The sequence below is a fragment of the Rhinolophus sinicus genome, linkage group LG04 (assembly GCF_036562045.2).
Source record: "Rhinolophus sinicus isolate RSC01 linkage group LG04, ASM3656204v1, whole genome shotgun sequence".
Classification (NCBI taxonomy): Eukaryota; Metazoa; Chordata; class Mammalia; order Chiroptera; family Rhinolophidae; genus Rhinolophus; species Rhinolophus sinicus.
The window spans coordinates 188,565,318-188,586,138 of record NC_133754.1 but is presented as its reverse complement, the minus strand read 5'-3'; the positions used below and the strand labels follow the sequence as shown (position 1 = coordinate 188,586,138).

Below are 20,821 nucleotides of genomic sequence, written 5' to 3'. Positions count from 1 at the left end.
GCAGGTCCCTTCCCCTCCTCCTGATGCACAGAGAGCGCAGCCCCGCAGAGCCCAGCCAGTCCCATCCTGCCATGTGGTTTACCAAGCGGCTCATTCACAAGGGGCACAGGAAACTCTTACAGATGTGACACAGGCCACCTGCCGCCCCTCTCACCAGCCCCACCCCGTTATGGGGCGCAGGGCAGGAAGCTTCCAGGTAGGCGGAATGTTGACTCGGAGCCTTGAGGGCAGTGGCCGCACTGCACAGGTGGGATCTCCAGCCAGGGCTAAGATCTCCCCAAGCCAAGTGTGGCGGCTGTCCCTCCAGCTCGCAGGAACTGGGACCTGGCTCTTATGTCCAGATGAAATTCCTGCCACCAGTACTGAGAAAGAGGTGGGCGGAGGTGGTGACCTGGTAGGAGCCGAACCTCCCGCAGCATCCCCTCAGGGCGCCCTCGGGGCCAGTAACCACCTTGGGGCGCCTCTGCGGCAAGATTCCAATGCGGTGAGGGCTGCGCTCAGGCCTGGTGACCCTGGGACAAGAGCGCCCTGGAAGGGGTGAGTCGGGGGTCTGGGTTTAGATGTGGGCTCTTGGGCACATCACTACAGCGCCTGGCGAGATGGGGGTGACCAGGGAGCCTCCGGTGGAGGGCTAGAGCTCCAGGATCCGTCGGAGCCGGGGCGGGGCGGGGCGGGGCGGGTGGGGTTCCGGGCGGGGTTCCCGGGCCGGGGGCGGGGCGTCGGACGTAGCGAGGCGCCTTTAAGCGGGGGCGGTGTGGGCGGGGAGCAGGCGCGAGTGGCTGTTGCTGCGGCCGCCGGGGCGGAGCCAGCGTGCAGCCGGTCCCGGCGCCGAGACCCCGCCCCCCGCGCGGGCGATGCCGAACAGCGCGGCGGGCGGCGGGTCCAGCGGGACGCGCAGACGAGCGGGCCGCGGCGCGGAGGCGACCGGAGCGCGGCCCCGCCATGGGCTTCCTGCATCAGCTGCAGCTGCTGCTCTGGAAGAACGTGACGCTGAAGCGTCGGAGCCCGGTGAGCGACCCCGCGCCGCGGGCCTGCCGTCCGCCAAGGCCGCGCACAACGGGACCAGCGGCCAGTTCCCCGCGCGCACGTGCGGCGGACCGGGTCGGGCGCGCGCAGACCCCAGGCGGGCGCGGGGGGCGGTGCGGGCGGGAGGCGGGCCGGAGACCCTCCCAGCCGGGCCCCGCCTGCGACTGCCCGCTCTCCCGCCTCTGGCGAGGGGGCTCGGCCGTGCCCAGCCTGCCTGCCGCGCCCGCTGACATTCGCGGTGCTCGGCTGAGTCACGGGCGCCCTCCGCAGAGCGCTCTTCAGGGCCAACTTCGGGGAAGGGGCGCGGGGGAGGGGGTAGGTGGCCCTGGGACCCTGGGGTCGAGGGAGGCCCTGGTTCCCATGACAGGGGGCTGGCCTGGGGGACTTGATCCAGCTCAGAGGCTCTATGGCCTCTTGGCCCAGCCCTTCTGGAGCCCCTGCGGAGACCCTGTCCCTTCCCTCCCTGCACCACTCTTCTGTCCTTGGGCAGCCTCCCCTGTCAACTAGTCCTGGCTATTGCTTTCTCACCACTGGGAATGTCCTTGCTGTGCCAGCCTCGGCCAGCCCGAGTCCCCACACCCTTTTGTCCTTTGGGGTAGTCCTCCCCAAGGCCGATCCACTGTCTGATCCCCCTGACACAGCCTCCTCTGGGGGCCAGATCGTGCTGTTTGGAGCTGTGATCAGCAGGCTCTCCAGTCCTCTGCCATGTGCTTGGGGCAACCAGGGGTCTGAGAGCTCAGGGTACAGCAGATGTCAGGGACAGAAGCCTTGATGAGAAGAGGGCTGGGGCGGTGTGGATGTCGTCATGCTGGCCCTCACTGCTCCTGCCCCAGGAAGGGCAGCATCACACGCATCAGAGGCCTGGGCAGCTTGGGTTTCTGAATGGGCCCTGGGGATTTTCCAGGATGGGGCCCGGAGTAGGCCAGGGTCTGAGTGGGGGCCTGAGAAGGAGGCATCCTCTTGCCCACCTGGGGCCCAGGCGGCTCCAGTCCCACCTGTTCCTGGGACCCCTTGGGCCAACCAGCTTCTGCCTGGGTCTCTCCTTGAGAAGGGCTTTGAAGTGCACAGGGCAGGGTGGCTGTCATCGCCGTGACCTGCCAGGATCTCTCTGGGCACCTGGCCCTGGCGGGGAGCCAGGGTTGGGTACACTCGCTGCCCAGGGCGCCAGGGGCTGGTTGGCGCTGGGTCAGGCCTGCAGCCCCAGGCAGCCTCTGATGCCGCTTTCTCCATCCCAGATTTTGGGTCACTGGGGACAGCAGGGTGGGGCTCGGGAGAAGAAGGGGGATTGGCATATGGACATGCATGAGTATCAGCCCCAGGGTTCTTGGCTGGAAGGGGCCCATGGGGGCTGGGAGCAGAGGCTGGAATGATGTACCCTGAATCCACTGGGGACCCCAAGGCTCAGGAAAAGGAGTAGTGACTTGCAGGGCACCTGGCGAGCAGGAGGGGTTCCCACTGTCCTACACCCAGGAGTGGCCCCCACTTGCTGGGTTGGGCCTCCCCCAGACCTTCCTGTGCCCCTGCCCCATGGTGGTCCTGGGGCCTGGGTAGTATACCGAAACTTCTTCCTCAGGGTGGCCAAGGCCTTGCCAGCTGGCACTATGGGGCTGGGGCTGCCCAGAGGCAGGGTGCGCTCCTGCTGGACCCCCACCTTCCCGGAAGTATCTTGGGCTTCAGAGTTGGACCCCTGGGCTTGGTCGACATTACTTTTGCCCTATGTGCTGTGCACCTCGCTGGGGGAATGGGGTGCACCCTGTGGGAAGCTTGGTCCGGAGTGTAGGAACCAAGGACTTCTGGGGCCGCTCACTCTCCCTCCCTCTGTGCCTCAGTTTCTCCATCTGTGGGTGTGGCCTATCATAGTCAGCTGGACATGGGTCTACCCTGGGGCCACTGGCTGCTCCTGGGGGAGTCACTAGATTACTGTCACCAAATCACCCAGGTGGGAGGCAGTAACTCCATCCTTAGGTTCACCTGTGCCGCCCTTGACACAGCAGGAGGGGGCTCAGGCCCAGGGCGGGCACCCATGCCCCAGGGACAACATGGGACACTGAGCTGCTCGCAAGGGACAGGGTGTGAGCACCTTGCCGGCCAGGTGGGGCTGAACCTGTGCTGCCTGCCTGTAACCAGATGCCCCTCTGGCTGCCCGCCTGCCTGCCCAGCAGGCCTCTCCTCCTCCCGCTCCTAGCAGCTCGTGTGCAGCCGTTGCTATAGCAATGAGGAGGCAGTGAGGCCTGTTGCTGCAGTTACGCAGTGGAGGTGCCCAGTGGCGGGGGGTGTGGGTGAGGTTGACACCACTGCCATGACCTCGGCCTCCTGAGTCGCTGCTTGCAAGCAGCCACCCTCGCCCTGTGGCATGCATACATGTGGCATGCCCCTGTCCCCAGCCTTGTGGGTGTCTGTGACACCTCCTGGGCCAGCCCAGGGCTGGATCCTGGCTGAGGGAGGGGGTGGAGGCTGGCACAGGCTGGGGCGGGTGTAGGGTGTTCCAGACCACAGAGAACTCTTGTCCAAGCACAGTAAACATAGCAGCAGCTGCCCCAACCCAGGGGAGAGAGGCTCACGCCCTGGGTGAGACAGAGCGCTGCTGGGATAGGGGCTCTGAAGTCTGTTTTGGGGTGGGGAGTGAGGATGAAGGAAATCTGATGCATCTGAGAAGAGCTGGGTGGGGGTGGGGTCAGGACACGCCCTCGGCTGGGCAGGCATCCCCAGCAGCAGCTGGCCTGAGGACCTCCTCCTCCTCCCACTCCCCCTCCCCAAGCTAGAAGAGGTGGGGGTGAGAGCAGTGAAGTCCTTCCGTTGTCCCAGTGAAACAGAGGAAGCCTGCGTCCCCCTTCCCACCCTCCCCAGCTCCTTCCCGCACATCAGGCCCCTACAGGGCTCAGCCTGGCATCGTAGGAGCTATCCTAGGAACACTGAGCCACCTGGGGTGAGGGAGGGGCTGTGGCAGAAGGAGGTGCTTGTGTGTTGGGGACTGGGGACTGTCAGACCCCTGACCAGGCCTCCTCCAGTCAGGCCTCATCTCCCTAGGCCCTGCCCGAGAAGATGGGCGGGGCATGTGCATGGGCCAGAGTGGATGGCAAGCTGGCTGACTGGTCCCTGCTGGCCCTCGGCGTGGCGAGTGGGACCTGGGCTGTGGGGTAGGAGGCCTGATTCTCACTTGAGCCAGACAACTTCCCTGCTTGCCCTTCGAAAAGGCCGTTGAAGGAAGGGCCTGGGTTGACCTTCTGTGGCCCCTGGGGGAGCATGTGGGGGCTGGGCCAGGCTGGACTGGCCCTGCGAGGAGGGCTTCTGTCTGTCTGGCAGGGAGAGGAGGGCTGGGGTCTGTCCTGTCCTGTCCAGCCCTGGACAGGTGGCCTCACTCCACCCGCCCTTTCCAGTGGGTCTTGGCTTTCGAGATCTTCATCCCTCTGGTTCTCTTCTTCATCCTGCTGGGGCTGCGGCAGAAGAAACCCACCATCTCTGTGAAGGAAGGTGAGGGTCCTTGGGGTGGGCCCAGGGCACATCTGTGAGGGTGGGGTGAGGCAGGGCAGGCAGTCCTCACTGCATCATGCACGCATGTCGTGTGTGCACGTGACCACACGTGTGTGTCCCAGTTCCCACTGGCCCCCCCTCCCGGGCAGTCCATGTTTCTGTGCCCCCGCGTGGTCCCTTGCCATGCCTCCTGGCGGGGCTGGAGGATGTGGCTGGCTGTGGTGGCTGGCTGGTGACCACAAGTGACTGAGATGCCCGTTCCTCACTGTTCTCCTCTGTTTTGTTTTGCCCCTCCCCTGCATGGTCTCTTGTCCTCCGCTGCCCGCATGCAGTCTGTAAGTGAGCGGCCGCCTCCTCCTTGCTGGCCCAGGCACAGCGGCAGGATGGCCCTGGGGGGCCTCCTGGTGTGGCTTGAGCACCCCTACCCTCCCTGCTTGCATTAACAGCCTTTCTGGGCCCCGCTGGGTCCTGCAGAGCCCCTGCCCATTGTCAGCAACAGCTGGCTCTCGGGAGTGGGGAGTGGGTGGTGGGAGTGAAGGGCCACAGGGGCTCAGACTCCCAGGGTGTCTCTCTCTCTGTGGGGTCGGTCGCCTGGTCCTGCCTTGCAGGGCTGGGGCACCTGGGCTGGGGCTGGGGCATCTGGCTGCTCTCCTCTGAGACCCTGGTAGGTTCCTGCATTCACTCTGCTAACCAGTTGGCCAGAGAGGTCAGAGGTCGCTTCCCAGCAGGGAACCCCATGTGCTCCCGTGGGCTATGTGGGCAGAGATATGCCTGCGTTCCTGGGGGAGGGGTGTCAGGTCACTTTGGCCTTGGCTGGCTAAGGGAAGAGGGGTGCTCTGAGAGTTGTAGGGACTGGATGGGAAGACGCCACTCGACCTCTGACCTGCTGGGGTCATGTGCACCAGAACTCTTGGCCCTGTGTTTCCTGTCTGCTGCCTGAAGCTGCTTTTCCTTCCTGACTTTCTCTTGATTTCTCTTCTTGGCCTCTGTCTTCCTCCCCCTACCCCTTCGTGGTTCCTCCCTTCTCTTCCCTCCTTCTGTCCCCTCCTTCCTTGGGCCCTCTCACCCACCCTGTCCCCCCCAGCTTTCTACACAGCAGCGCCCCTCACCTCCGCTGGCATCCTGCCTGTGATGCAGTCACTGTGCCCAGATGGCCAGCGGGATGAGTTTGGCTTCCTGCAGTACTCCAACTCCACGTGAGTGCCACCCCCCAGCCCAGCCACCCGTTCCCCACCCCACCCCAGGGCCTGGCAGCCGGCGGGTGACATCTGATGGTGGTGCAGGGTCACTCAGCTGCTGGAGCGCCTCAACCGTGTGGTGGAGGAGGGAAACCTTTTCGACCCGGAGCGGCCCAGCCTGGGCTCAGGGCTCGAGGCCCTGCACCAGCACCTAGAGGCCCTCAGCTTGGGCCCTGCCACCAGGGAGAGCCGCTTGGACAGGCCCGCAGGTATGTGCAGGGTAGGCTGGGCAGTACGTGTGTGAGTGTGTGTGTGTGTGTGTGTGTGTGTGTGTGTGTGGAGGGGGCCCGAGCTACAGGGTCAGCTGAGCTGGAAGCCCGGCTTGGTGACCCTGCCATGCCTGGGTTCAGCCATCTAAAACGTTGCTCTGAGTTCCCAGGGCACGAGCTCATGGGCCTGGCTGAGCTGCCTGCCACAGTGCTGAGCTGTGGCGCCCGGGATCTGGGCTCTGAGCCTGTTCAGGGCGGGCCCTCAGCTGTCCTCCTGCCTGTCCAGTGTCCTTCTCTCTGGACTCGGTGGCCAGGGACCCGAGGGAGCTGTGGCGTTTCCTGTCTCAGAACCTGTCGCTGCCTAACAGCACTGCCCGGGCTCTCCTGGCTGCTCAGGTGGACCTGCCTGAGGTGAGGTGGACCAAGCACTGTCAGTGAGTGTGCGTCTGCTCTTGGGGGCAGCTCCCAGCCCTGGCTACTCTGCTTTGCCCTCTCCTGCTTGCGGGGAGGGGGGTGTGCAGGGCTCTGAGGCAGCTCTGGGGCCAGGTTTGGCAACCCCCAGCCTGAGCCATGCCCCCCTCACACCCCAGGTCTATCGCCTGCTCTTTGGCCCTTCGCCTGTCCTAGATGTGGACTCAGGACTTCCCAGGGGTCAGGAGCCCTGGGGACACCTGGGTGCCAGTTCCCTATTCCGGTTGGAGGTGAGGGGCCTGTTACTGGGACGGGAGGCTGCTGTCTGCCTCTGGGTGGATGTTTCTGCCTGGTGGGTGCAGAAAGGGGACCCCTGGATCATTCTGAGCCCCTTCTGGGTGAGGGAGTGACCCGGGGTTTTGTGACTGGCGTGGCGGGAGGAAGGCAGGATGGTGATGTGTGTCTCCCCCCCACCCCACTGGAGACCCTGGGCAGTCTCAGACCTGGCACGATGGGTAGGACAGGTGGGGCTCTGGCCTCCTCCTAGTTGGGGCTCCTCCCAGCCACTCCCCTGCATCCGCCCCTAGGAGCTGCTGTTTGCCCCTGCCCTCCTGGAGCAGCTCACGTGTGCACCAGGCTCCAGGGAACTGGGCCGTATCCTCACTGTGCCCCAGGGGCAGCAGCCAGCGCTGCAGGGCTACCGGGACGCCGTCTGCAGTGGGCAGGCTACAGCCCGCACCCAGCGCTTTTCTGGGCTGGCCGCTGAGCTCCGGAATCAGCTGGATGTGGCCAAGGTCGCCCAGCAGGTGAGCATGTCTGCTGCATGGCTGGAGGACGTGCCAGCACTCCTGGGGGCCTCCTGGACCTGAGGCTGTGAGTGAGGTGTGCCTGTGGTTGGGTGTCCAGCACCCTCGCGCCCCCACCCTGCCCAACGTCCTCACCTCAGTCTGTGTCTCCCAGCCCATAGCCAGTGCTCCCCTTAGCCCCAGGCTGCAGACGCTCACTCAGCCCCGCAGCCTATGTCCCTCTGCTAGGGTGCTCCCTGTTCCACCCTGACATGTCACGCACCTGTAGATCAGTCCCCAGCCTGTCCCCTTCCCTGTGCCTGCATTTTTCCACATGCCCCATTTCCCCTCAGCTGGGCCTGGATGCCAGCAACGGTCCAGCCCCACGGCAGCAGCCACCTCCCCCACGGCGCCTGCAGGCACTGCTAGAAGACCTGCTGGATGCCCAAAAAGTTCTGCAGGACGTGGACGTCCTCTCGGCCCTGGCTCTGCTGCTGCCGCAGGGCGCGTGCACCGGCCGTGCTCCTGGGTCCCCAGCCAGCAGCCCTGCCGGGACAGCCAACAGCACAGGGGCCGGGGTGGGTATGAGCTCCAACACCACGGTCGAGGAGGGTGCCCCGTCAGCTGTGTCCCCAGCCTCTGACGCACAGCAGGGCCAGTGCTCCGCCTTCGTGCAGCTCTGGGCTGCCCTACAGCCCATCCTGTGTGGCAACAACCGGTAGGTGGGACTCAGGGAACCGGTAGGGGTGGGAGCAAACAAGGCAGATGGGGCCAGGCCTGACCCCAAGGCCTGGTAGTGACTCCGCCACGTGTCCCCTGGGTACTTGGCACACCGCCCCAACTCCACGCCTCACACGGCACCCACTCTGAAGTCCCGCCCCCTCCTGTAGTTCTGTTCCCACCGTTGAGGCCCTGCCCCACCCCAGACCTCACCGGGAAAGCCCCACCTCCACCGCTAACGGCCGCCCCACCCCCATAGCACCATTGAGCCCGAGGCGCTGAGGCGAGGCAACATGAGCTCCCTGGGCTTCACAAGCAAGGAGCAGCGGAACCTGGGCCTCCTCGTGCACCTCATGACCAGCAACCCCAAGATCCTGTACGCGCCAGCGGGCTCCGAGGTGGACCGCGTCATCCTCAAGGTGTGTGAGTCTGCGCTTCCGGGGCTGGAGCTGCATATGTCCTTTGGAGCCTGAGCTGGAGTAGAGTCTACCGACCCCTGAGCAGAGGGGTCAGTAGAACTGGCATAGGAAGGCTGCAGCCAGGCCATGGAGCTCCTGTATGGTCATGTGGGGCTGTGGGCGGGTTCAGGGTTCAGGGCCATGTGGGGGCTGCAGTGTGGATGCACCCATGGGCTGCTATGCTACAGGGTTCTGGCCTGGCTGGGTGTGGCCAGGGCCAGTCAGTGCTGGTGAGGAAGGAGGATAGGCCGCATGCAGAAACCTTCCAGAGCAGTGTCCAGTAGGCGAGGTGTGGGCCGGGCCGCTTGGTAGTTTGGGGCTGGCTAAGGGCAAGGTGTTCATGGCCATCCTAGGAGAGAGGTCCTGGAACAAGTAGAAACAAGAGCTGGAAATGGCCCAGGAAGGGGAGAGGCTGTGGCGGGGGTCCCTAGGTTGAGTGTGGGCAAGATGAGGGCCAAGTGTTAGTGCTGCTCAAAGGATGCTTGAGAAGGGGTCTGAGAAAGGAGCGGGGAGCGCACAGCAGGTGAGCAGGGGAAGTGGGGCACCATGCTGCCCTGGGAGGGGGGTCAGAGCGAGTTTCAGGGGGCCCTGCAGAACAGCGGCGCGGGGGAGGGCTTGAAGCTTCCAGGTGGAAGCAAGGCCAGAGCGAGAGTGGTTGTTGCTGGGGGAGGTGAGGGACCTTGCTGGCTGGGGTCCTCGAGTGAGCCCCATGCTCCGTGCCCTCAACCTCTGCAGGCCAACGAGACCTTTGCCTTTGTGGGCAACGTGACCCACTATGCTCAGGTCTGGCTCAACATCTCGGCCGAGATCCGGAGCTTCCTGGAGCAGGGCAGGCTGCAGCAGCACCTACTCTGGTTGCAGCAGGTGCCAGGGGGCCCGTGCTGGGGGTGGTGGGGAGCCCACTGTGCCTTGGGTGGTGGCCAGCACAGGCCACCCTCTGAGCTAGCCTTCTGCCCCCAGTACGTGGCGGAGCTGCGGCTGCATCCTGAGGCACTGAACCTCTCGCTGGAGGAGCTGCCGCCCGCCCTGCGCCAGGACAACTTCTCGCTGCCTAATGGCTCTGCCCTCCTGCAGCAGCTGGATACCATTGACAATGCAGCCTGCGGCTGGATCCAGTTCATGTCCAAGGTGGGTGGGCCAGCCATACGTGGCTCTGCTGGTGCCCAGAGCCGGCGCCAACAATGCTCCTCCCCCCAGGTGAGCGTGGACATCTTCAAGGGTTTCCCGGATGAGGAGAGCATCGTCAACTACACCCTCAACCAGGCCTACCAGGACAATGTCACAGTGTTCGCCAGTGAGCCGGGAGGGCCCCTAAACCCTTCCGCAGCCCCTCCCCATCCCGCCCCTTGTCGCCCTGCCCTTTCCTCTTCAGCTCCACCTCACCCGACTCCTGTCCCTGCCTGCTCTCTGCTAGGCCCCATCCCCCGTCTTGGTCCCTTCATCCCCCCCATCCTGCCCCTTGTCCTGTCCCAGGCGTGATCTTCCAGACACGTAAGGATGGCTCCTTGCCGCCCCATGTGCACTACAAGATTCGTCAAAACTCTAGCTTCACCGAGAAAACCAACGAGATCCGCCGGGCCTATTGGCGGCCGGGGCCCAACACCGGGGGCCGCTTCTACTTCCTGTATGGCTTCGTCTGGATCCAGGGTGAGGCCCGCCCCAGGGGTCGCCGGGGGCGGGGCCACCGCACCTGCTGACGGTCAACCCCACCCACAGATATGATGGAGCGTGCCATCATCAACACCTTTGTGGGGCACGATGTGGTGGAGCCGGGCAGCTATGTGCAGATGTTCCCCTACCCCTGCTACACGCGGGATGAGTGAGTTCGGGGCACCTGGGGGTGGAGGCAGGGCCGAACCCACCCCTCATGCCCCTGCTCCCACCCCAGTTTCCTGTTTGTCATCGAGCACATGATGCCACTCTGCATGGTGATTTCCTGGGTCTACTCCGTGGCCATGACCATCCAGCACATTGTAGCAGAAAAGGAGCACCGACTGAAGGAGGTGGGGTAGCGGCAGAGGGAGATGTGGGGGTGGGGGGCAGCTGCGGGCATTCTCCCACCCAGCCCTGCCCCAAGGCTCCCTACTTTACTGCCCGCCTGGCCACAGGTGATGAAGACGATGGGCCTGAACAATGCCGTGCACTGGGTGGCCTGGTTCATCACTGGCTTTGTGCAGCTGTCCATCTCGGTGACGGCACTCACCGCCATCCTCAAGTACGGCCAAGTCCTCATGCACAGCCATGTGCTTATCATCTGGCTCTTTCTGGCCGTCTATGCCGTGGCCACCATCATGTTCTGGTGAGCATTGTGTGACTGGTGGACTGGGAGGGAGTGTCCCTCAGGTTTACCCAGAAAACACAGAAACAGCCCGGCTTGGAGCCCCTCTGTGCCCCAGCAAGGGGACTGAGGAGGCATCGGGTGTGGCTGATAGCCTATGGCCTCACCTGCCCCAGCTTCCTGGTGTCCGTGCTATACTCCAAGGCCAAGCTGGCCTCGGCCTGCGGCGGCATCATCTACTTCCTGAGTTACGTGCCTTACATGTACGTGGCAATCCGCGAGGAGGTGGCCCACGATAAGATCACTGCCTTCGAGAAGTGCATTGCGGTAAGGGTCACGGTGAGCAGGGCGGGGTGGGGCGTGGCGGCGGTCCCCCTCCCCCCACTGACACCACTATCTCCTCAGTCCCTGATGTCCACAACAGCCTTTGGCCTGGGCTCCAAGTACTTTGCCCTGTACGAGGTGGCGGGTGTAGGCATCCAGTGGCACACGTTCAGCCAGTCACCTGTGGAAGGGGACGACTTCAACTTGCTCCTGGCTGTCACAATGCTGATGGTGGATGCGGTTGTCTATGGCGTGCTCACATGGTACATTGAAGCTGTGCATCCAGGTACCGGCCAGCCCTTTGGAGGGGTGAGGATGGGGGTAGGCTGCAGCTCCCTGGGGGGTCACATGGCCAGTAACACCAGGCCCTGGCTCAGTCTCCCCCCCACCCAACCCCCAGGCATGTACGGGCTGCCCCGGCCCTGGTACTTCCCACTGCAGAAGTCCTACTGGCTGGGCAGTGGGCGGACAGAGGCGTGGGAGTGGAGCTGGCCGTGGGCTCGTGCCTCGCGCCTTAGCGTCATGGAGGAGGACCAAGCCTGTGCCATGGAGAGTCGGCGCTTGGGTGAGGCGGGAGCCAGGGTGGAAGCTGGGGCAGTCGCTGGGTTTCGGGGACCTGGGGCAGCCTTAGTGCTGACCTGTGGCTGTGGTACAGAGGAGACTCGCGGCATGGAGGAGGAGCCCACCCACCTGCCTCTAGTAGTCTGCGTGGACAAGCTCACCAAAGTCTACAAGAATGACAAGAAGCTGGCCTTGAATAAGCTGAGCCTGAACCTCTATGAGAACCAGGTGGTGTCCTTTCTGGGCCACAACGGGGCCGGCAAGACCACCACCATGTGAGTGTCAGGGGCTGGGTCGGAAGTCCCTGACCAAGTGGGCGGCCGGGTGGGCTTCCTGCAGGAGGTGGGGATTGTGACCCTGCCCATCCGCCCAGGTCTATCCTCACTGGTCTGTTCCCGCCCACATCGGGTTCGGCCACCATCTATGGGCATGACATCCGAACGGAGATGGATGAGATCCGCAAGAACCTGGGCATGTGTCCACAGCATAACGTGCTCTTTGACCGACTCACAGTGGAGGAGCACCTCTGGTTCTACTCCCGGCTCAAGAGCATGGCTCAGGGGGAGATCCGAAAGGAGATGGACAAGTGGGTGGGGTGGGGTTCAGGGTGTGAGGGGAGGGTCCGTGGGGCAGAGGTGGGGCCCAGGGGTGGGGCGTGGCCCAGGGGCTGTGGCTGAGGTTCCCACAATCCTGGTCCCACGAGCTCTGTCTGGCCTAAAGGATGATTGAAGACCTGGAGCTCTCCAACAAGCGGCACTCACTGGTGCAGACGCTATCGGGTGGCATGAAGCGCAAGCTCTCTGTGGCCATTGCCTTTGTGGGTGGCTCCCGCGCTATCATACTCGACGAGCCCACAGCTGGTGTGGACCCCTATGCACGCCGTGCCATCTGGGACCTCATCCTGAAGTATAAGCCTGGTGAGCAGGACGCTGGGTGGGTGTGGGTACCCTTGCCTGGCCCCACCCGGCCCCACCCCCACCCTCTAACCCTGATCCCACATCCCCCAGGCCGCACCATCCTCCTGTCCACCCATCACATGGACGAGGCTGACCTGCTCGGGGATCGCATCGCCATAATCTCCCACGGGAAGCTGAAGTGCTGTGGCTCCCCGCTGTTCCTCAAGGGCGCCTATGGGGACGGCTACCGCCTCACGCTGGTTAAGCGTCCTGCTGAGCCAGGGGGACCCCAAGGTCTGTGCTGAGATCGCCTGAGCTGGTCTAGGGCCTGCTGCCCCAGGAATCTGTTCCCAAGACCAGTGAGGTAGAAGGGCTACGCCCTTACCATTTCCCCAGTGGGCCCAGGACGCCTGCTTAGGCCTGGCTCACCCTGTCCCCAGGCCCCCACCGGGACCTATGTGTGCTCTCATAGAGGATGCCTGTTCCCTAGCCCCTGGGTGAAGCCTCTCCTTACTCCCCTATTCTAGAGCCAGGGCTGATGTCTAGCCCTCCAGGTCGGGTCCAGCTGAGCAGCTGCTCAGAGCCCCAGGTTTCCCAGTTCATCCGCAAGCATGTGGCCTCCTGCCTGCTGGTCTCTGACACAAGCACGGAGCTCTCCTATATCCTGCCCAGCGAGGCCGCCAAGAAGGGGGCCTTCGAGCGCCTTTTCCAGGTGTGGAAGCAGGGCGGGGTTCAGGTGGGGCTTGAGGAGTTGGGGGAGGCCCGGCACGGGGTGGGGGTGGGGGGTAGGGGGTGGGGGTGGGGGTGGAAGAACTGGCGCCAGTGGAGGGGTGGGGATTGTGGAGGGGCGGGGCTGGTGGAGGGGCGGGGCTGATGGGATGGGACTGGTGGAGGGGCAGGGCTGATGCAGGGGCAGGGCTGATGGGATGGCACTGGTGGAGGAGTGGGGCTGGTGGAGGGGCAGGGCACAGCCCGCCCTCTGGCCCACTCTGCTGTGGGCCTCACCCAGCCCTTTCACAGCACCTGGAGTGCAGTCTGGACGCATTACACCTGAGCAGCTTTGGGCTCATGGACACGACGTTAGAGGAGGTGTTTCTCAAGGTGTCAGAGGAAGACCAGTCGCTGGAGAACAGTGAGGCTGGTGAGAGGCTCCTGAGCCGCTGACCTGCCCTGCTCCACCCCACCCCACCAGGCTGAAACTCAGGTCTAGGCTGCTCACTCTTCCTGTTTCTGGTGGCCAAGAATCCTGATTGAGAACAAAGGCCTAGGACTCCCCAAGGTCGTCCTGGGGCTGGGGGGTCCCAGGTGGGTGGATGAGCGTGGGGCAGGCGTGGAGGTGGCAGGCAGTCCCGAGCCTCCTCCTCTCTCCCCTCTCCCTGGCCCCTGTTGCATGGCAGACGTGAAGGAGTCCAGGAAGGACATGCTGCCGGGGACAGAGGGCCTGGCCTCGTTGGGGGAGGCTCACGCAGGGAACCTGGCCCGGTGTGCGGAGCTGACCCAGTCACAGGCATCGCTGCAGTCCACGTCCTCAGTGGGCTCTGCCCGTGGGGATGAGGGAGCTGGCTATGCCGATGTGTACGGCGACTACCGCCCCCTCTTCAACAACCTGCAGGACCCCGACAATGTCAGCTTGCAAGGTGGGGGGCAGCTGGGTGGGGCTGGGTAGGGTCCCTGGAGGGTGGCATTGGGCTGCCTGCTCAGCCCTGCCTCCCTGTACAGAGGCTGAGGCGGAGGCCCTTGCGCGGATTGGCCAGGGGAGCCGCAAGCTGGAAGGCTGGTGGCTGAAGCTGCGCCAGTTCCACGGGCTGTTGGTGAAGCGCTTCCACTGCGCCCGCCGCAACTCCAAGGCACTGTCCTCGCAGATCCTGCTCCCCGCCTTCTTTGTCTGTGTGGCCATGACCGTGGCGCTCTCCGTCCCCGAGATCGGTACATCTGCTTCACTGCGCAGAGGGGCTTCCGGGGCTAGTATCCTACCTGGGTGGGACTATGGCTCTGCCTTGCCCCTGAGCCACTTCGGGGCCCTCCCAGCTCAGGGCCTGGGCACTACATCTGTGACGGGTGGGCACCCAGCGGGATTCATGCCTTCTTGGAGCCCCGGCCTCGAGCTTGGGCCTCATAGGATTGGAATTAAGGGACCTGGGCATGGGGCTGCTGGCAGGCGCTCAGGACTCACTCAGGCTTCCCCACACACCCTGCCAGGTGACCTGCCCCCGTTGGTCCTGTCACCCTCCCAGTACCACAACTATACCCAGCCCCGCGGCAATTTCATCCCTTACGCCAACGAGGAGCGCCGGGAGTACCGGTGAGGCCACCCACCAGGTAGCTGCGGTGGGCAGGGACTAAATTCGAGAGCTGGGGCAGGTGGGCACCCATCTCCCCACCTGGACTCATGCTGCGGGTTCCCCCAGATTTCAGCTGTCGCCTGATGCCAGCCCCCAGCAGCTCATGAGCACATTCCGGCTGCCATCGGGTGTGGGCGCCACTTGTGTGCTCAAGTCTCCAGCCAACGGCTCTCTGGGCTCCACGCTGAACTTGAGCAGTGGCGAGTCACGTCTGCTGGCCGCACGGTTCTTCGACAGCATGTGCCTGGAATCCTTCACACAGGGGCTACCTCTGTCCAACTTCGTGCCACCCCCACCCTCGCCCGCTCCATCTGACTCCCCAGTGTCCCAGGATGAGGACCCGCTGCAGGCCTGGAACACCTCCCTGCCTCCCACCTCCGGGCCAGGTACTGGCTCTCAGGGCTTCCTGGGGATGTGGGATGGAGCAGGCCCGACTGACTGCCCACTGTGCCCACAGAGAACTGGACATCAGCGCCCTCCCTGCCACGCCTGGTGCGGGAGCCTGTCCGCTGCACCTGCTCCACACAGGGCACTGGCTTCTCCTGCCCCAGCGGTGTGGGCGGGCGCCCGCCCCAGATGCGTGTGGTCACAGGCGACATCCTGACCGACATCACCGGCCACAACGTCTCCGAGTACCTGCTGTTCACCTCTGACCGCTTCCGGTTGCACCGGTGAGCTGGGTTGGAGGCACATGCTGGCTGTGGGCTAGGGACACCCATCCACTGCCCACCTGGCCTCACTGCCCCTCGATCTGCTTGTCCAGGTATGGGGCCATCACCTTCGGCAACGTCCAGAAGTCCATCCCGGCCTCGTTTGGCGCCCGGGCCCCAGCCATGGTGCGGAAGATGGCTGTGCGCCGGGCAGCCCAGGTGAGCACCGCCTGGCCCCAGGCGCCACGGGGTCCGGCCCTCGCCTAGGTCTGCAGGGACCCACAGGCTCTTGGGGTCTTCCTGTGCCCCCCAGGTTTTCTACAACAATAAGGGTTACCACAGCATGCCCACCTACCTCAACAGTCTCAACAACGCCATTCTGCGTGCCAACCTGCCCAAGAACAAGGGCCACCCAGCGGCCTATGGTGAGTCGGGGCGAAACAGGTGAGGGTGGGTGGTGTGGAGCAGGTACCTAAGGCTGTCCTTCATTGTGCCACAGGCATCACTGTCACCAACCACCCCATGAACAAGACGAGTGCCAGCCTCTCCCTGGATTACCTGTACGTGTGGGGGCAGGGGCGGGGGCACTACAGTGAGACCGGGCCAGGGCAGGGCTGAAGGCTACCTCACCCCCAGGCTGCAGGGCACAGATGTGGTCATCGCCATCTTCATCATCGTGGCCATGTCCTTCGTGCCGGCTAGCTTCGTGGTCTTCCTGGTGGCCGAGAAGTCCACCAAGGCCAAGCACCTCCAGTTCGTCAGTGGCTGCAACCCCGTCATCTACTGGCTGGCCAACTACGTGTGGGACATGGTGCGCCTCTCCCCAGGGCCTTGACCCCTAGACCCCTGGCCGTCCTGTCACCCTGTGCACTGCCAGGCCCGCCTGTCCTGCCTCCAGCCCCTCACCCCTGCCCCAGGCCCTCACCCTTGCCCCTCACCAGTCATCCCTGCTCTGATAGCTAAACTACCTGGTCCCAGCAACCTGCTGCGTCATCATCCTGTTTGTGTTCGACTTGCCGGCCTATACGTCACCCACCAACTTCCCTGCCGTGCTCTCCCTCTTCCTGCTGTATGGGTAAGGGGGATCGGGTAGGGGGAGTGGGTGCGGGGTGGGTTCAGGCGCCTGCTGACTGCCACCCACCTGCCCACCTGCAGGTGGTCCATCACCCCCATCATGTACCCGGCTTCCTTCTGGTTTGAGGTCCCCAGCTCGGCCTACGTGTTTCTTATCGTCATCAATCTCTTCATTGGCATCACGGCCACTGTGGCCACCTTCCTGCTGCAGCTCTTTGAGCATGACAAGGTACGGCCAGCAGGGTGGCAGGGCGAGGGGGGCAGCAGGGCTGAGGCTGTGCCTGTGACCCACTGTGACCCTCCAGGACCTGAAGGTTGTCAACAGTTACCTGAAAAGCTGCTTTCTCATTTTCCCCAACTACAATCTGGGCCATGGGCTCATGGAGATGGCCTACAACGAGTACATCAATGAGTATTACGCCAAAATCGGTGAGGCGGGCAGGCGGGCCCGGGGCAGGCGGGTGGGTGGGCCCAGGGCAGGCGGGTGGGCGGGCCCAGGGCAGGCGGGTGGGCGGGCCCAGGGCAGGCGGGTGGGCGGGCCCAGGGCAGGCGGGTGGGCGGGCCCAGGGCAGGCGGGTGGGCGGGCCCGGGGCAGGCGGGCAGTAGGGACCCGCAAGGGTTTGTCACAGGGCAGGGGGTGGGAGGGTTGCAGGGGACCTCGGGGTGGGGGTCAGGGCGGGCAGGGGCAGTTGGGACCCTTGGGTGGGGGGGCTGGACAGCATGTGCCTCTGGGTGGGGAGGACAGAGAGGGTCATACTTGGCTCCAGAGATCAGGGAGTTCCAGGAGTGGGGGGCAAATGGGGGCTCTCAAGGTCCCAGGCACAGGCCCTGAGTCTGCTGCCCCACAGGCCAATTTGACAAGATGAAGTCCCCCTTCGAGTGGGACATTGTCACCCGGGGGCTGGTGGCCATGACGGTCGAGGGCTTCGTGGGCTTCTTCCTCACCATCATGTGCCAGTATAACTTCCTGCGGCAGCCACAGTGAGTGCGGGCCAGCCAGCGCGTGGGCGAGCGCAGTGGCGTCGGGGCAGGTGGCTTGGCTGGACACTCGCCCCTGTTCCCCCAGGCGCATGCCAGTTTCTACCAAACCTGTGGAGGACGATGTGGACGTGGCCAGCGAGCGGCAGCGAGTGCTGCGGGGGGACGCCGACAATGACATGGTCAAGATTGAGAACCTGACCAAGGTGGGCCTCGGGCATGGGGAGAGGGGCTGCCTCCAGTGTCGGGGCGAGGTCAGGGTGTGGGCGTGGAGCCCATGTGGGGATGCGCTTAAGGGAGACGTAGGGCAGGTGCCAGATGTAGCTCTAGGACAAGGCAGGACTCCGTGGGACAGGGTTGAGGGGTGGATGAGGCCCAGGGGGGACGGGTGCGGGGAGTCACTCTGGGCAGGGGCGGGACCCCGGGTGGGCATGCGGTTTAGGGTGAGGTGCACCAGTGGCACCTTGCTGCCCCTCTGAGTGGGCAGCCCCTCACCTCTGCCAGGTGTACAAGTCTCGGAAGATTGGCAGCATCCTGGCCGTGGACCGACTGTGCCTGGGCGTGCGTCCTGGCGAATGCTTCGGCCTCCTCGGGGTCAACGGTGCGGGCAAGACCAGCACTTTCAAGATGCTGACGGGTGACGAGAGCACGACGGGGGGCGAGGCCTTTGTCAACGGGCACAGGTGAGGGCGTGCGGGCCTGGGTGGGCACCCTGGCTGGTGGGATGACTTCACCAGGTGCTGACCACACTGTGTCCCCAGTGTGCTCAAGGAGCTGCTCCAGGTCCAGCAGAGCCTGGGGTACTGCCCGCAGTTTGATGCCCTGTTCGACGAGCTCACGGCCCGGGAGCACCTGCAGTTGTACACGCGGCTCCGCGGCATCCCTTGGAAGGACGAGGCCCGGGTAAGGGTCGCCCAGGCGGGGCAGGGGTCGGCGGGGAGGGTGGGCCCCTGACTCCTGCTCTTCCCCCAGGTGGTGAAGTGGGCGCTGGAGAAGCTAGAGCTGACCAAATATGCCGACAAGCCAGCTGGTACCTACAGTGGAGGCAACAAGAGAAAGCTGTCTACGGCCATCGCCCTCATCGGGTACCCTGCCTTTGTCTTCCTGGTGAGCCTGGGGGAGTCAAGTACCCCACTTTTGTGTTCCTGGTGAGCCCAGGTGGGAGGTGGCCGGGCTGGGGGAACCAGGCGGAGTAAGGGAGGTGCAGGAGCTAAGCCTGGCACGACCCCCAGGACGAGCCCACCACAGGTATGGACCCCAAGGCCCGACGCTTCCTCTGGAATCTCATCCTCGACCTTATCAAGACAGGACGCTCAGTGGTGCTGACGTCACACAGGTGTGTGTGGACCCCTCCTCCCCCTGCCCCTGCCCTGCCCACCCAGTGCAAGCCCCTGTGTCTCCATCTGCAGCATGGAGGAATGTGAGGCGCTGTGCACGCGGCTGGCCATCATGGTGAACGGACGCCTGCGCTGTCTGGGCAGCATCCAGCACCTGAAGAACCGGTGAGAGGAGGGAGCCCGTGTGGGTGTGGGGCAGGCGGGTGGCTCCCTGGGGTGACGGGGGCTCTGGCATGGGCCTACCCGGCAGGTTTGGGGATGGCTACATGATCACGGTGAGGACCAAGAGCAGCCAGTACGTGAAGGACGTGGTGCGGTTCTTCAACCGGAACTTCCCGGAGGCTGTGCTCAAGGTGGGCAGGGATGCGGCGGTGGGGCTGGGGCACGGCCCGAGCGGCCTCTGACCTCCTGACCTCTGCGTCCCCAGGAGCGGCACCACACGAAGGTGCAGTACCAGCTGAAGTCGGAGCACATCTCGCTGGCTCAGGTGTTCAGTAAGATGGAGCAGGTGGTGGGCGTGCTGGGCATTGAGGACTACTCTGTCAGCCAAACCACCCTGGACAATGTAAGTGCCACCCCGCCCACCCCACACCCCACCTCTGCCAGCCCTGCCCATCCCCTCTCTGCCCGCCCCATCCCCCACACCCCTTTCGTCCTCTCTGTCTACCAGGTATTTGTGAACTTCGCCAAGAAACAGAGCGACAACTTGGAGCAGCAGGAGACAGAACCACCTTCAGCCCTGCAGTCCCCGCTGGGCCGCCTGCTCAGCCTGTTCCGGACACGGCCTGCCCCCACCGAGCTGCGGGCGCTTGTGACCGAGGAGGCTGAGGACCTGGACACAGAGGACGAGGGCCTCATCAGCTTTGAGGAGGAACGGGTGAGCCGGGGTGCAGGCTCGGCGCCAGGCTGGCCAGAGGCTCCGGGATCTGGGCGACTGGCCACAGGGACTGCTGCTGTCTCCAGCTTAGGGACAGAGGGACCCACCTGATGCTCAGGGATAGAGTGGACGTGGGAATCACAGGCACAGGCAGAGGACACACACCCACTGTGACCCTTCAGCGCGTGGAAGTTGGAGGGGCCTCGGAGATAGGTAGCGCAGAGGTGGACAGGGGACATAAGAGCTGTAGATGCCGTGGCCCCCAGACTGGGAGGTGGAGGAGGGAGACACCGTGTCCAGTCCTGGGGTGGGGGAGTGCTGGGTGCCACATGCCTCCCTGAGCCTGGCCTGCCTGCTGTCTACCAGGCTCAGCTCTCCTTCAACACAGACACGCTCTGCTGACCGCCAGGAGCTGGCTCAACAACGCGGCTGAGGGACAGAAGTCAGGCAGTGGCCCAGGCCCCACCTGTGCCCCAATGCCATCCGCAGGGCCCTGGAGTGGGAGGTCCAGGACCAAGGGCTCCAGCCCCTCCAGCCCCCTGCCCGTCCTCAGCCCTGCCCGTGGCCACTATGCCACCCTCCCCTCATTGTGCCAAAGGCTGGCCTGGCCCTGGGCTGTGACACCCTCACCCTGCTCTGCCTTAAAGCCTTGGGGCGAGAGCCCCTCGCCTCTGCCCCTGCCCAGCTCTGCCCGCCATCCCCAGGGCCACTGGGGTGACACGGGATTTTAGGTACCACCCGCCCCTCTCCTGGCCGGGCCTGGACCTGGCTTCCTGAACCGGCTTTTCTCTTACATCCAATTTGGAAGTTGGCTGTCGCATGCCTAGGGCTGAGTGTGGGTGGGTTAGGTCCCACCTGCAGGCACCTATTTGTTTTGCTATAGGAAGAGGCTTCCTCACCCTGGTTTCATGCTGGGAGCTCATCACGGAGGGGCTGCCACAGGGCAGCGGGCTGGGTAGCAGGAGTGGAGAAGCTGGCCACACTGGCCAGGCCAAGATCAGACCCCTCCCCACCCCCTTCAGCTGCCACTGCTCTCCCACCCAACTTGGCACCCTGCCCGCCCACCCACCCAGGAGCCGGACCTGTACATAACGCACAGATGTTTGTTTTAAATAAATAAACAAAAAGTTCACGTGGGCCTGTGTGTGTGGGGGGTGGGGTGTTGGGATGCAGATGGCCCCTGCCC

At 64.4% G+C, this 20,821-nt stretch overlaps 1 protein-coding gene across 1 annotated transcript; it reads left to right on the top strand.

The window, feature by feature from the left end:
• The first annotated feature begins 814 nt into the window (after window positions 1–814).
• On the top strand, window positions 815–20,764 carry ABCA2 (ATP binding cassette subfamily A member 2). The gene is made up of 48 exons (XM_074331407.1): window positions 815–1,008; window positions 4,404–4,497; window positions 5,582–5,693; window positions 5,781–5,944; window positions 6,231–6,355; window positions 6,535–6,645; window positions 6,943–7,161; window positions 7,494–7,858; window positions 8,120–8,279; window positions 9,054–9,182; window positions 9,279–9,446; window positions 9,516–9,612; window positions 9,792–9,965; window positions 10,035–10,137; window positions 10,207–10,321; window positions 10,427–10,617; window positions 10,773–10,923; window positions 11,002–11,206; window positions 11,321–11,485; window positions 11,576–11,756; window positions 11,855–12,067; window positions 12,202–12,398; window positions 12,489–12,671; window positions 12,905–13,089; window positions 13,398–13,518; window positions 13,775–14,014; window positions 14,097–14,303; window positions 14,577–14,679; window positions 14,786–15,105; window positions 15,177–15,390; window positions 15,483–15,588; window positions 15,683–15,794; window positions 15,869–15,929; window positions 16,006–16,180; window positions 16,329–16,444; window positions 16,525–16,672; window positions 16,749–16,872; window positions 17,292–17,424; window positions 17,510–17,627; window positions 17,926–18,104; window positions 18,183–18,324; window positions 18,394–18,528; window positions 18,654–18,757; window positions 18,831–18,923; window positions 19,009–19,111; window positions 19,186–19,323; window positions 19,429–19,635; window positions 20,002–20,764. Exons 1-48 carry the CDS (start codon window positions 943–945, stop codon window positions 20,035–20,037), a joined length of 7,308 nt encoding a protein of 2,435 aa, XP_074187508.1. The 5' UTR covers window positions 815–942; the 3' UTR covers window positions 20,038–20,764.
• Window positions 20,765–20,821: the final 57 nt, after the last annotated feature.

Coding starts and splice junctions, on each gene's coding strand:
- ABCA2 (XM_074331407.1), top strand. CDS start 943: ATGGGCTTCCTGCATCAGCTGCAGCTGCTGCTCTGGAAGAACGTGACG. Junction 8,280..9,053: donor TGGACCGCGTCATCCTCAAG/GTGTGTGAGTCT, acceptor CAACCTCTGCAG/GCCAACGAGACCTTTGCCTT. Junction 9,183..9,278: donor ACCTACTCTGGTTGCAGCAG/GTGCCAGGGGGC, acceptor TTCTGCCCCCAG/TACGTGGCGGAGCTGCGGCT.